The sequence below is a fragment of the Impatiens glandulifera genome, chromosome 6, assembly GCF_907164915.1.
Source record: "Impatiens glandulifera chromosome 6, dImpGla2.1, whole genome shotgun sequence".
In the NCBI taxonomy this organism is placed as follows: domain Eukaryota; kingdom Viridiplantae; phylum Streptophyta; class Magnoliopsida; order Ericales; family Balsaminaceae; genus Impatiens; species Impatiens glandulifera.
The window spans coordinates 49,979,656-49,995,946 of record NC_061867.1 but is presented as its reverse complement, the minus strand read 5'-3'; the positions used below and the strand labels follow the sequence as shown (position 1 = coordinate 49,995,946).

The following is a 16,291-nucleotide window of genomic DNA, read 5'->3' as shown; positions in this document are numbered from 1 at the left end:
TAGTTCCATCCTATGCCTTGGTTATCTTATTGACTGGGCTTTTGACTAGACCTAGTTCCACTTGTCTAAAAATTAAAGGTAATTGCAGTTTTTCAATAAAAGGAAGAATTAAGTTCCTATAAAAGTTTTTTTTTATTTAAGAAATTAATAAGATGTTTTTAAATAGAATACATGAACATTGAATTAAACACTCAATTTCAATTATTTGACTTTTAATTCCTTCTCTTCTTGGCCTATGCTAATTGTCAACCCTTGAACTTAAAAGAAATGAGATCCAATGGGAAGACAGCCTTTTCTCAGTTTCCCAGTCAACACCGCCGATGTATACATTAAATAATGTCTTCATTTCTAAACTAAACTAAATCAAATCTCAAATCTAATTTTAGTACACTACAAAAACATACCCAAAACCTTGTTCCTTTTTTTATCTCATGAAATCCGTTATCCTTTGAACATACACTTTTCCAGCTCAATCAAAGATCAAATCTTTCGTTCTAAGCAAAGGCATTTAGAGAAGTCAAATCAGATCTAGTAAGTTCAAAATCCAAAACCATCTCATTTTCTAACATTTTAAGGTTTTTGATTGATTTGAGATGGGAAGTTGTTGTTTTCATAAGTTAAAGATAATGGGTTTTCTTCAGATTATGTTGGGAGGACTTGTAATAGTTATGAGCATTTTAAGCTTGATAAATTTCTACTCTGTTGGTTTCTTCTTACATAAAGAAGACATTTGTCAACACTTTTATGGAGTTAAAGATTCATATGATTTTCATGGAAGCTTTGATTTATCAGCCTTATCAAACAGGGTTCAAGATGTTCTTGATCAATTATCATCTTTACAAGACAAGATTGAATCCACTTTACAAAACATGGAGAAGAAACCAAATTCGGATTACAAGAAGTTTCTTGAATTCGAAGTGATGCCTCCTCTATATGAAGCTCATATCGCCCTTCGACAGATTCGGCTTCCCAATCGAACCAAGGATCAAGTGCCTTTGATCAATTCATTCGTGATCGAGGAGATTCGTAAGTACATAACTCCTAAGGAGAATCGGAATGGTAATTTCAATATTTATGGGTCGGATCGTGTTTACAACACGATCGGACATTCTTGTGTTGTTTTGAAGAAGGAATTGGAAGAGTATATGAATTATGACGTGGGATCTTATTGTAATGATGATTGGATTCTCGCGCAAAAGCTCATGATCAACGGTTGTGATCCTTTACCTCGGAGGCGATGTCTCACGAGGGCGTCGAAGCTTTACACGAAACCTTATTCGATAAACGAGTCGTTATGGAGAATACCTATGGGTGGAAACGTGAGATGGGCTCATTACAATTGTAGAAATTTCGAGTGTCTCACGAGTAAGAATTCGAAACGAGGCTTTTCGAAGTGCACGGGTTGTTTCGAGATGGAGAAGGAAAAGGTTAAGTGGGTGGTTAATGGTTCGAATACGAAAAATCCATCGGATTTCTTGATAAATGATGTTTTAGCGATTAAACCGGGCGAAATAAGGATTGGGCTTGACCATGGAATTGGGACGGGGACTTTCGCGGCTAGGATGAGGGAAAAAAATGTGACAATAGTTTCAACCGCAATTAACCTTGGGGCGCCTTTTAATGAGATAATCGCGTTGAGGGGATTAATTCCTCTTTATGTGACATTGAATCAACGACTACCATTTTTCGATAACACGATGGATTTGATTCATACGACGGGGTTTATGGATGGTTGGATTGACTTGCAATTGATGGACTTTGTATTGTTCGATTGGGATCGGATATTGAGACCGGGGGGATTGTTGTGGATTGATCAATTTTTTTGTAACCGAAAAGATGTTGATGATTATATGTATATGTTTCTTCAATTTAGGTATAAGAAACATAAATGGGTTGTTTCTCCCAAGTCTAAAGATGAGGTTTTTTTATCTGCATTGTTGGAGAAACCTCCAAGATCATTGTGAATTGTGTGTGATATAGGTAGTTTTGGATATTTTGTTTGTCTTATGTAAACAAAATTGTTAAAATCATAATTAATGAATTTATTTTTAAATGGTTATTTTGTAGAAATCATGATATCATTTAATTAATTTTGTTTTAGGAGTGATACTATATTCATTAGGGATGACAATGATACATACACTATATACTACACTATATACTTGTGAGTATTCAATGATCGGGATTGTGTATTTTATATTGAAGTTCAATTCAGAGTCGAGAATAAGAAATGTGAAATTTTACTTGATATGATTTGAGGATAAGTGCTAAACTCGAAACCTGACTATATTATTAATATATATATATATATATATATATATATATATATATATATATATATTTAAAAAAAATACTTTTTTCAAATACATACTCTTTTTTTTAAACCAAAATAATATTAAATTACTCATTACTATTCATCTTCACATTTTTTTTATTATAAAATGTTATTTTCTTTTCTATTTTTCACTTCAATATTCTCTTTAATTTTCAACATTAACCTCTTTATATCTTCTTCAATTTTTAATAACAATAATATAATGTTGTTATATTTTCAACTAATTAATACAATTTTTATTCTTTTTTGATATCAATAATTTTAAAGTTATATTTCTTATTTTTTAATGTATAAATTTTTTATAAATATTTAATCGGATAATGAGGTACTCGTCGTAGATCGGATACCCGACAAATTGAGAATGTGGATATAAATAAAAATACCCCGTCAGGACCCGGTTGGATAGTAAAATAAAAATAGGTTTGGAGACGAATAATTCACTTATCTATTTCATCCCTAATTTTGATTCTAGAACTTTATCCCCTGCTTTCCTCCATAGAGAAACCACACTTCAAATTTTGTACACCAAGCAGGCTACAATATAAATTTATTATATATCTGAAAGTATCAATCATGTCATAAATTAGAGATTATCTTTATCAAATCAAGATTTTGTTATTATGAATAGTTATTTATTTTGATTTTTTAAAATTTTATTATGTTAATACAAACAATTTATATTTATCTATAAATTTAATATGATTTCCCCCTGTGAAATCAATAATAATTATTCATGATTTAAAATAGAATAGATCCTCTTGTATATTAAATTAGTAGTTGACGTGGTATGATATTGGCTAATATTTTTGCTTAGGTGCTTGACAATCAGGCCCAGCCCAAAAGTTATATATTCATGGGCTTATGTAACTTTTTTTTTTAAACAATTTTTAAAATGATATAAAAATATATAATAGTTTAATATAATAACCTAGCAAAATCAAATTAGTTTGGCTGGTTAGTAGTTATCTTTTTATGAGTTTAGTAATTTTTTTGTTAGTTATCTATTATTTTTATAATTTTAGTGACTTTAAGTGAAGAGTTCAAGTTTAAGATTGTATAAAAAAGAATTATATACATGGGTGGTCCTATACAGATGCACATGTTACATCACCATAAAGTCAACCCTATGCATATGAATATATTTCATCTATGGTCACCCTATTGACAATGAAGCTATGAAACAGAGAAATGTATGAGTCATTTTTAAGAGAAGAGTTCGAATTTTATGAATATATATGTTTACGTGGTCCTATACAGATGCATATGTTGCATCACCAGGGTCACATATGAATATATTACATCATTATAAGGTGACCCTATTGATAATGAAGCTATGAAACAGAGAAATGTATGAATGAATTGTCCACATCTTGCCGTTATCCATAACATGATAATTCGTTATCGCGGGGAAATTGAAATATTGTAGATATTGGATTCTAATGAATGATTCACATATTGTGATTCCGATTAATGTCTCCATTCCCACCTATAGATAACAAAATAGTGGTGGACTATATATTAAGTGTGTATCATCTAAAAAACATTGGATTATGAGATAAAATTATTTGGATGATCTAATTGTTGTTTCATGTATATGAATTCTCATGTATTATTTATGTTTTTATTTCAAGATGACATGTTTTGTTGTTAGAAATCAAAGATGTTTATTTTGTTACTTAACAAAACAAAGGAAGACCTAGTATATATTGAGCGGGCCAAAGAACAAGGATGAAATGGATCCCACCTGTAAGACCTGTCTAAGTCATACTAATCAAACATTATAAGAGAATTAGTTATTTGTTAAACATTTTTTTCTTAATATTGAATTAGTTATTTTTTAAAATGATAAGTTTATATTAATAAAATTATCAATTCTACTAACACAAACATTTAATATAACCATCTTTGAACATATGACATGAATGTTGAATCATATATAGACATAACAAACATAGTCACAACAATAAAATCTAATGAAATGAAGAAAAAGTAAAAAAAAAAAAAAATATGACAAAATAAAGAAACAAATTAATGTTGAATCCCAAAACACTACAAAAATCTTAAACTTTAAAGGAGATCGAATACTGTTATCTAAAAGATTCAAAATGTTTTGGTAGAGGAAAATTGAATTTTTCGATCCAACCTCAATCATCACGAAGAAATATATATTTAGTTCCTTAATTTGACACATAAAACATATATCTACACGAAATAATAAATAAGTCTAGAACTTTCATAATTTATTTTCTCTTTTGTTATTTTCCTTCAATTCCATTTTTTTTAACATGAATAGTGAAGGAAAATATCTTAATTAATCAATATCTTATTCTTTTCAATAATTCATATTTGCAGTAATAAAATTGTATTGTTCCTACTCACTTCCTTTCTACTTTGTAAATTTTGGAAATATCTTCATTCATAGGTATGTTCAAATGATCACTCTACAATCACTTGTTTTTGTCTTCAAATTATTCATTTGAACAAAAATGGAAACCATTATTATTTGTTGATAGTGTACCTTCTAAAAATCGAAAATTTAACATTTTCATGATTTTGTTTTCGAAGAATCTGTTAGGGTCTCCAAATTAAGGCCTCAGTCCTAGAATAATTCCAGCACCCTTTCTCGGCACCCTTTCTCGGTCCTATTGTGCACAGGGGCCAGATTTCTGTTTGTTGTTTTAATATTTTGTTTTGCTTTCCCTTTCTATTTTACAAACCAAATTCTGTTATTTTCTAAGTAGTTGTAACCGAATATTCTGGGGCAAGACATCACCTATAAAAGGTTGATTTTTCTTTCCCAAGGACCCATGAATGGAATAATGAAGATATGAACTTCACTCCCCATTTGTCTATTATATTTATTATGGACTGTTTGGTATAGACCAACAATATTTCTCTTCTCACCCTTGGTTCTTCTATCCCCTCATCCCAAATTCTCTATTAAAAACTTTCCGCTGCCCTTTGATTATAGAATTCCCACCGGTCCTAGAGATCAAGAACTTGATTCTTGAAATCAAGAACCCATAAACACACCTTATGAAACAAGTCGTAACATTCTTGGTATCAGAGCAAGACGATCCTCAAATGAAAGAAACCCGATAGCAAACAAAGATGGATGCTCTTAAGACCCTACTTGAAGGCCTGACCCAACAATATGCCTCCATGCAAGCTTCCCTGCAACAACACATGACCGAACAGGCTGTTGTGCACAATGCCTTTCAGCAAAATATGGACAAAAGGTTCAATACCGCTGAAAAAATTTTAACAGCCATTGAAAGTGGTGCGTTTAATAATGGCCAAGATCCCCGCACCCGACCCTATGTTGATGCCTTTTACTACGGTCTTCCTCCGAACATGCCCTCCCAATATGGCTAACACTACCTTCCTCTAACCCGGCTCACAAATGTTAATATTTCTGAATTTGATGGGACTAATTTGGAGGGCTGGCTCATATTTGCCGAGCAAGTCTTTAGGGTGGGCAAGACGAATGATGCCACAAAATTGGATATTGTCCACACTCACTTTTCAAAAGAGGCAAGAACGTGGCATGACTCATATTTGCATAACCGCAACCATATGGAAGCCTTGACGTGGCATGTATTCAAGAAAGATCTCTTACTGCGATTAGGTCCTCCTATACACGACACCCCCATGAGACAACGCATGAACTTGAAATAGGTCAGTGCTGCCCAAGAAGCAACTTACGGGTCCCTAATGAGAAACAAGCCCTTGTACAGCGCTGAACCGCCGCTGCTGCCCAAACCATGCAATGTTAATACGGCCTAGCCGAGCACGAACTGGACAACCGATCCCAAGGAAGACATGTGTTATACTTGCAATAAAAAATGGGAGCCCAATCATAGGTGCAAATCCAAAATATTCATGGCCCCGGCTAATCAGCAAGAAGTCCAAAAAGTCCATGAACCCGTCCAAGAATCAGGTTTTTATGACCCACCTTTGCTGTTTGAGACAGGGAACGAACATGTCATTTATTTGCACACATTCACGGTCCAGCAGGGTACCCCTCGGTCGCAGGTCAACATAATACAAGGCAGCCAACTAGAAAAGACCTTGGAAAATTATAATGTTGCTGCCACGGTACAAATAAAGAGTAAGAACGAATGCCAAATTGTTTCACTTGTTTTGGAAGACACTCCTGAAAATTTCCAGCACATAATCAAAGAGGTCAACCAGCTATTCCAGCAACCCAACAACCGACCACCAGCCAGGAAGGTAATTAGAAGACATGGCTATGTTGTTGCACATGTGTTGCTGGTTCGGAAAAATGACTAGGCTTGGTTGTTTGAAGACATTCTAGAGTATAATCGGAAGGAAAATGGTCATTTCGCTGCACCTGGCGTGCTGGGCCGAAGGAAGGACTGGATCTGGATTTTTGATAACACCCTAGTGCTTGATCTGAGCTGGAAGACCGAAAGCTTTTAAAGAAATGCGGTCCTACACTCCTACACTTGCTAGACCTGCTGAAAATCCGACCGGAAAGCAAGAGAAAAGAATTCTCTTTGAAGATAGGGGCATGCGCATTAGAGGCTAACCAAGCCACGGTCTTTTCGTCGAGGGCGACGAATTTTGAAGGGGGAGATAATGTTAGGGTCTCCAAATTAAGGCATCGGTCCTAGAATAATTCCAGCACCCTTTCTCGGTCCTATTGTGCACATGGGCCAGATTTCTGTTTGTTGTTTTAATATTTTGTTTTGCTTTCCCTTTCTATTTTACAAACCGAATTCTGTTATTTTCTATGTAGTTGTAACCGAATATTCTGGGGCAAGACATCACCTATACAAGGCTGATTTTTCTTTCCCAATGACCCATGAATGGAATAATGAAGATACAGGGGCGGAGTCAGGATGAAAAATTACCTGGGGCTGACTCCAACTTACATCTCAGATTTAACTTTCTATGTTTCGCTTTTTTTTCAATAAAATTTCCACGATTATTAGAAGATGGAAACTCGTCATGCCCTCTCAATGCACACGCTTGCAAAGTGAGCCACCGAGTGCTTTCAATAGTTGTTGTAAGTCGTAATCTGTTATTTTGTTTTTCATCTGAAGACTGTGCATTTAGTACTTTGTCAATATGACAAGGATATTCATTAGATTATCAAGATATTCAACTACCCTATTATGTGGTTAAATATTATATCTTATATGCATAACAAAAGAGCATTTATCCTCATCATTAACTCGCTTTCAATATTTGAATCCATCTATTGTAAATGTAGGTTTTTGGGGTTGCTTATGTTAAAATAAGAAACAAAAAGCAACATCTTTCAAATGAGAGTATTCTAACCAAGTAAATTTCTTAAACCAATGACTTTGGAACCGTCGATTTTGATTTCCAAATTTGGTCAGCGGGTACTCATCCTTAATAGGTTGATATGACCCCATCTTGATATAAGCTCGTCTAATTTCATCCCTTTGATTAAAAGGATATTTCCATATCGGAATACGTAATGTTTGATCAAGTTTAAGAGAACTTACATCAACATCAATTCTAGGAGATTTGTTAAGTTTTGAGTAGGAATATCAAATTCTTTATTTTAACTTATTTATTAATATTAATTTATACTTTCTTATAAATTTTTGAAATAGTTTAAAATTAAGAAATATAAAACACTATTATTATTATTTTTATATATAAAAGTTAAAGGTGAGGCCAGGGTTTGATCACCTAACCTCATATTCACATTTCAATAACATAGCCAACTGGGCTAAGACTCACATGTCAAACACATATATAAAAAATTTTCTTTTAGGAATTTAATTTAGGTGGGGCTGGAGCCCACCCTAGCCCATGGGTGGCTCCGCCCCTGTGAAGATATGAACTTCACCCCCCATTTGTCTATTATATTTATTATGGACTGTTTGGTATAGACCAACAATATTTCTCTTCTCACCCTTGGTTCTTCTATCCTCTCATCCCAAATTCTCTATTAAAAAACTTTCCGTTGCCCTTTGATTATAGAATTCCCACCGGTCCTAGAGATCAAGAACTTGATTCTTGAAATCAAGAACCCATAAACATACCTTATGAAACAAGTCGTAACAGAATCTACAAATCCTTTCGCACCAAATATTTCACAAAAGAATATATAGTTGTGAAAGTTATTTCTTAACGAAGTTGATATTCATGGCTCTTTTTCATCACTTAGGACGCAATGAAACAAAGTTGGTATTTATGCTCCTAAAGATCCTACTCTCATCGCATCCTTTTGGTTAGTTCTAACTCGACTCGTTTGTGAAGGGAAAACAAATGATTAGTGATGTTATGTGAGATGTCTCTTGAACTTTGACATTACATTGGAATCCATTTCTTAAGTGGTCAAACATGTTCCCTATTGATTGGAACGAAGAAACAAACTTTTCTTTGTTTCTAATGCATGATAGAAACTCTTCCATCTATTTTTTTTTATATATATAAAATCTTGGAAATCTCAGTGAAATACTAGATTTGTATCTTTTGATAAACCGATTTGAGAAGAATTTGTTGAGAATATAATACTAAAATAATAAATGAGACTAATCAAAGATATTAGGATTGAACGGAAGTTTTTGCACCAAATTAGTCATAACTTTAAATGTTTCATTATTTACACTTTTTTAAGGTTGTCATTTATATAAATAAATTCAAAATATCTAAACTCAATAATAATAATAATAATTTTTAAATTCAAATTAATACAATAAATTTCAATTTAATATTGAAAGAAATTAAAACATTCCACACTTTCAAAATGACTAATTAGGTCTCTACCCAACCATCTTATAATAACAATAACAAAGAAAAACCATATCTTATAATAAAAATTAATTTAAAAATCCATAAAGAAGGAAAAGCTAAAAGACAGTTAAAAAGGTACACACTCAAAATTCTCTCATAATATATTAAAAAATAAAAAAGACACCCATAATATATAAAAATAAATAATATTATTTATTAACTTTAAAAAGAAGACACTAAACCCAGAAGCCAAACAAGGCCGATCATTTTTTCAAGGACGTCCTCAAAAGACTTAATTTAAAACGTCTAGAGTATTCCATTCCAAATTTCATTTGTAAAAAAATATTGAGTGTTTCCACTAATACTCTGATAATTAAATAATTAATTATAAGATTAGTGGGATCATGCATGCAACCCCTGCCCTATAAAGTTGTAAATCCTAGAATTGCAGTTTGAAGAGACACTTTGTAATAAATGTTTAAAAATAGAAATTTTTTATTTTAATCCATATATTTAATCATTTAACTCAAATAACTATTTTTTTGGGTTTCTTATTTTCTATATAACCCAAAATAAAAATAAAAAATAAAAAAAAAGAGTTTGTTCGATTTGAATTATTTAAATAATTCAATCTAAAAAACATTATCTTACTCTCTCTCATTTATTATATTACTTAGTTCATTAATTAAAATATTAAAAAATACTTTATATTTTAAATTATTATTATATTTTAATATAATTTAAGGGATTGTTCTCTTTTGGGTTTTTTTAAAAACCCAACCCAAATCAATTTTCCAATTAATCACTTCTCAACAATCACATCACTCAATTCATTAACCAAAATACTAAAATACCCTCTATTTTAAATTATTATTTATTATTTTATTTATATATACCAATACCTTTTAAGTTTTTTTACTAAAAATAATCATCACCTCCTCAAAATCATCACCAATCATTATTTTTTTCTCCCTCTAGGTTTTTTAAATAACCCCAATTCGAACAAGGCCTAAGTATTTAAAGATTATCACAAATCATTTCTTTGTAAGTAATCAACCAATTTTTTTTTTAATTTCAATCCAAACAAGACCAAGTGAAGTAAAGAATATATATCACATAAAATATCTGATACAGATACATTCTAGACAAGTCTAAACATGTGATTGAACACACTTACTCGAATCATTAAAAAAACTTTGATTCCCAATGATATTCATTCTAAAAAGAGAAACTATATATTTTAATAGGTCAAAGGACAATATAGACTTATAGACTAGCAAAATGATTCCAATTCAAAGATAATATTAACATACCCTTTCAAAAAAGATTTATTACCCTTTCAAAAACATATTAAAAATTGAAAATTAGTATTTCAATTTAGTTTATATATATATATATATATATATATATATATATATATATATATATATATATATATATATATATACACTAGTAGAAAAGAGGTCTTCTGTGACGACTCCTAGTAACGGCGCTCGAACGCCCTTACTAATATAATTTATCAGTAACGGCTTTAGAAAGCCGTTACTGATACAAGTACATCTGTAACGGCTATATAAACCGTTACAAATACACTATCCCTTTAAAGTTTCGATATGAATATCAGTAACGGCATTGGGATATAGCCGTTACTAATAAGTCATCTGTAACGGTGAGCAAAAACCGTTACAAATAGTGAACTATCTTTACGTTTTCTCTTCTATTATCTGTAACGGTTTATAAATAACCGTTACAGATACGACATAAGTTACCGTTTGAGAGAAGCATCATCAGTAACGGCATTGGGATATAGCCGTTACTAATGATTTATCTGTAACGGTGAGCAAAAACCGTTACAAATAGTGAACTGTCTTTTCGTTTTCTCTTCTAGTATCTGTAACGGTTTTTGCTCACCGTTACAGATACGACATAAGTTACCGTTTGAGAGAAGCATCATCAGTAACGGCATTGGGATATAGCCGTTACTAATAATTTATCTGTAACGGTGAGCAAAAACCGTTACAAATAGTGAACTGTCTTTTCGTTTTCTCTTCTAGTATCTGTAACGGTTTTTAGAAAACCGTTACAGAAAGTGAGCCGTCTTTTTATTTTTTCTCTTTAGTATCTGTAACGGTTATTACAAAACCGTTACAGATGGACTTTAATAACCCGCGAATAACTTCCTTTCTTTTCTTTCCCTCTTTTCCTTCCTCCGCGCTTTCTCCTTCTTTCCGATCATCTTCCAATCATCCAAGTCGCCGTCGCCGCCCGTCTCCTCAAGTCGCCGTCGCCGTCGTTTATCAATAGTTGAAGTCGCCGTCGCCGCCAGGTAAGGTTTCTTTTCTCTCTTTTCTTCATCCGCGCGCTGATCGTCTTCTCGATCTCCCTGCTACCCGCTGAACATTTCAAGAATCCATCCGCCATTTATTCTTCTTCGATCGATCAAGGTAAACTCTCCATTCCTTCTGCCCTTTTTATTTTGATTATTTGAAGTCGATTTGATTGAATGTTGAATGCTGCAATTTATTCAACAGAATCAGTTTCCCCATTATACCCTGTTCAGGCTTCTTGTCTTGTTAAAAGATTTATGAGTAACAAGTCTTCAAGAGATCAATCTTAGCAATACTAATATCACAGGTACAGTTTCTTAATCCTTGAAAACGAATCTATATATAATCTACCAAAACAGACAAAATAGGTCAATTTTATGAGTGGATGATGTGACTACAGATTGGTTGATTTGCAGCCATACCCTTCACATTTTAATTAAGTCCATTGCATGGTTGGCAGGATCTTTACTTTAATTTGTTTCCTAATGGCTGCCCCTCTTACTTTATCATGTTGAAATTTCTTTGCCGACTATTTTCCTACTATTCACAACCAACATAATTGAACTTCCTTTTTACTCATTTATTTGCAAGTTAACAAAGATAGAAGAACACTGTAGATTTAGGATCTAATTAGAGGGTTCATTTGCTAGATATTAAAATTTAAACTAACTCTGTGCCTGAGCCATTGAGACTTGCTTTATTGTATGAAATGCTTTCCAAAGTAAAAAGTCTTTCAGTTATTGTATGATGTTTTCAAGATGATATATTCCCTGCAATTAAGTGACAGTTCTATCTTATTTTGCAACTCTTTTATTAGAAAAGAGGACTGTGTATTTTATTTATAGTTTGGCTGAATAGTTAATTTGAAATAGGACTGAGTGCATTATTTCTCAATACTCTTTTTCATTCTATTTTGCAGAAAATTCAATTTTCGCCGTTTGCCCTTGTAATTCCTATCGCTGCTTGGTTTTCCCTCTCAGATTAAGGTTAGTTCTTATTTACAATCAATGTAATCTGTATGTTAGATTAGTAATATTCAATGCTAAAGTTAGATTGTTATATGTATGTTAGATTAGTAATATTGAATGCTAAGTAGATTATTGATGTTAGGTTAGTGAATACTTTGTATGTTAGATTAGAGATAATATTGAATGTTAAGTTACATTATTTGAAGTTAGTATTGCATGTTTGGATTATTAGATTAAGTTAGATTATTTGTATGATCAGATTATTGCATGTTTGGATTATTAGATTAAGTTAGATTATTTGTATGATCAGATTATTGCATGTTTGGATTATTAGATTAATTTTATGTTAGATTATTGCATGTTTGGATTATTAGATTAATTTTATGTTAGATTATTGCATGTTTGGATTAGTAGATGAATAAATGATTTGTACGTTAGGTTATTGATGTTAGATTGTTGGATTATTAATTTGTATGTTAGGTTAGATGGAAATCCCAGACAAAACATGGATGACTATACTTCGTACCGATCCTAAATATAGTGAGGGGGTTGACAAATTCATAGAATTTGCTGAAAGATCTACGGGTAGGTCATCGATTGCATGTCCTTGTGTAAGGTGTGCAAATCGAGTATATGAGAATAAGAGTGTGGTTAGATCCCATCTGATTGTATACGGCATAAGACAAAATTATGGTTTTTGGTATTTTCACGGTGAAAAGAGATCAATTGGACGTCAACTTGTAAATGCTGTTACCGAGAATGTGGAGGAAGATGAATCAGATGATGAAATCGAAGACGAACCGATCAATGAACCACCAAATAACGAGACTAATATCATGGAAGACGAACCTGTTGAAGTTTGTGAGGATCATCCAATGGAAGATATTATTGTTGAGGATCATCTAATGGAAGATATTATTGGTGATTTGTACCCTAATGTCAACATTGATAATGAACGGTCGAGTGAAAATGAGCCTCCCGTTGATGATGCTAATACGTTTTACAAATTGTTGGACGATTCAAAACTACCTTTGTATGAAGGTTCTCGCATTTCCAAAGCCTCAACTCTACTTAAACTTCTTCACATCAAGAATGTAGGTCAGTGGACAAACACGTCATTTGATTTATTGTTGAGTTTATTGAAGGAGGAAATACTGCCAATTCATAATCAACTACCGAATTCATATTATGAGTGCAAGAAATTCATTAAAGACATGGGCCTATCGTACGAAACAATTGACGCGTGTAAGAATGATTGCATGCTTTTTCGTAAAGAGGATAAGGATTTGCAGCAATGTAAAGTTTGTGGGCTTTCTAGGTGGAATGTCAATAAATCTAATGGTGCAATTCGAACGAAGGTGAATGGTAAGTATATACCCAACAAGTCTCTGCGCTATTTTCCATTAAAACCGAGGTTGCAAAGATTATACATGTGTTCCAAAACTGCTCCACACATGACTTGGCATAAAGATAACAATCCCGAAGATGATGTGTTGAGGCATCCTGCTAATTCAATGACATGGAAGACCTTTGATAACTTGTACCCAAATTTCTCAACAGAACCTCGAAATGTGCGACTTGGTTTGGCTAGTGATGGTTTTCAACCTTTTGCTAGCGGAAAAACATCGTACAGCATTTGGCCAGTTATTCTCATCCCTTACAACGTCTCTCCTACCACATGTATGGATAAAAACAATTTTCTTCTTTCAATGCTCATTCCAGGACCAAAAGGTCCCGGTGATTGTATAGACGTCTTTCTAGAGCCACTTATTGAAGAGTTGACGGAATTGTGGAATACCGGTGTGAAGACATACGATGCAAGCAGAAAACAATATTTTAATCTACGGGCAGCTCTCATGTGGACTATTAATGATTTTCCGGCTTATGCAAATTTGTCTGGATGGAGTACAAAGGGTAAATTGGCATGTCCTTCATGTAATCAGAACACCGCGTCTTTGAGGTTAACAAATTGCCAGAAGGAGTGTTACATGAATCATCGACGATTCCTCCCGTCTAATCATCGATGGCGCAAAGAGACCGATACGTTTGACGGGCATACAGAGCATAGAGATCCTCCTGTACTATTATCGGGTTTCGAAATTCATTTGCAAGCGCGAGATCTAAAGGGAATTTGTTTGACAAAGTACCTGCCTAAGAAAACGAAAGTTATACATGAATCCCGAGGTGATAATTGGAACAAATTCAGTATATTCTTTCAATTGCCTTACTGGAAATCTTTGATGTTGAGACATAATTTGGATGTAATGCATATTGAGAAGAATATATGTGATAGTTTGTTGGGAACTTTAATGAATTTCAAAGAAAAGACCAAGGATGGAATTAAAGCAAGGAAAGATTTGGTCATAATGAACATAAAACATTCCTTACATCCGGTTGAAGTTGATGGTGTTCTTCGGTGTCCGCCGGCCCCCTATGCATTGTCCTCAGAACATAAGAAACGTTTATGTCAGTTTTTGAAAGATATTAAAATGCCCGACGGTTTTTGTTCAAATATTGGGGCGTGTGTAAACATGGAGGAGAAAAAAATATCAGGATTGAAGAGTCACGATTGTCACATTCTATTACAATATCTCCTTCCACTAGCTACACGTGGCCTACTTCCCGATGATGTGTACGATGCCGTGGTGAATTTAGCAAAGTTCTTTCGGTTGCTTTGTCAAAAAAGTTTACAACGCGGGCAATTGGAAACATTACATGACGACATTGTCTTGACACTTTGCAAATTGGAGAAGATCTTTCCACCTTCTTTTTTTGATATAATGGTGCATTTGCCAGTTCATTTAGCTTTTGAAGCTTGTCTTGGAGGGCCCGTTCAGTATCGATGGATGTATCCAGTTGAACAATATATGAGCACACTCAAGAAATACCTTAGGAACAGGAACTTTCCAGAAGGATCAATCAGCGAGAGTTACCTTTTGAATGAGAGTATGAGCATGTGTGCCCGATATTTGGACGATCAAGAGTCAAATGATGAATCCATAAATACAAGTACAACATTCTCCATTTTCATCACTATGGAAGACTTATCTAATGGCACATCCTACACATATGAACCGGGTGATCGTGAGCGTGCTCATTGGTACATTTTAAAAAATTGTCGCGAAGCTGAAGAATATTATAAGTAAGTCCATTAATGTCATTAATGTCCTTATGAGCTATGATTTAAATAATAATTTAATCTGTCATTTGGGCAGCGATTTCGTTCAATCATGCCCTCCTAATATTTCCAATGAGGCTCGGGATAAACAATACGTTAGATATTTCCAAGAAAGAGTAAGTAATCGTGTTATCAATTTTCTTTTTTAGTATATGACAATTAGTTTAACAATAATTTCTAATGAATATATAGGTGGAGCAACTAACCGATCAATCCGATAGGACAACGAATCTTAAGATTTTAGGACGTGGGCCTACATTGTATGCAAAGAAATATAACTCGTGCAAAATAAATGGGTACAAGTTTAACACTGAAAAACATGACGAGAGCTTGACTACCCAAAATAGCGGGGTTTTGGTTGTTGGTAATAATGGGACCGAGACTATTAACTACTATGGAGTGATCAATGAAATCATAGAAGTGATATTCTTTTGTGGAAGACGAGTGATTCTTTTCAAATGCAAATGGTTTGATGTTTATCACAAAGATCGGGGCATTAAAGTTGATAAGTATGGTTATGTTAGTATAAATATCAACAGGATTCTACAGACTCAATTAAATGAACCATTCATAATGGCAAGCCAAGCACAACAAGTCTTTTACTCTACAGATATGGCATCAAGGCTTGAATGGAAAATTGTGACACCAATAAATCCTCGTTATTCTAATTAAGGTTGAATTAATTTCTATGAAGGGTTACTTGTAAATTCGTCTTATAAACATGACATTCAATATTTGCAGCTAT

The 16,291-nt window shown here is 33.2% G+C and overlaps 1 protein-coding gene across 1 annotated transcript; it reads left to right on the top strand.

The window, feature by feature from the left end:
* Window positions 1–626: 626 nt before the first annotated feature.
* LOC124943782 (probable methyltransferase At1g29790) lies at window positions 627–1,964 on the top strand. Its single transcript, XM_047484253.1, has one exon. The coding sequence runs from the start codon at window positions 627–629 to the stop codon at window positions 1,962–1,964; it is 1,338 nt and encodes a 445-aa protein (XP_047340209.1).
* The last annotated feature ends 14,327 nt before the right edge of the window (window positions 1,965–16,291 follow it).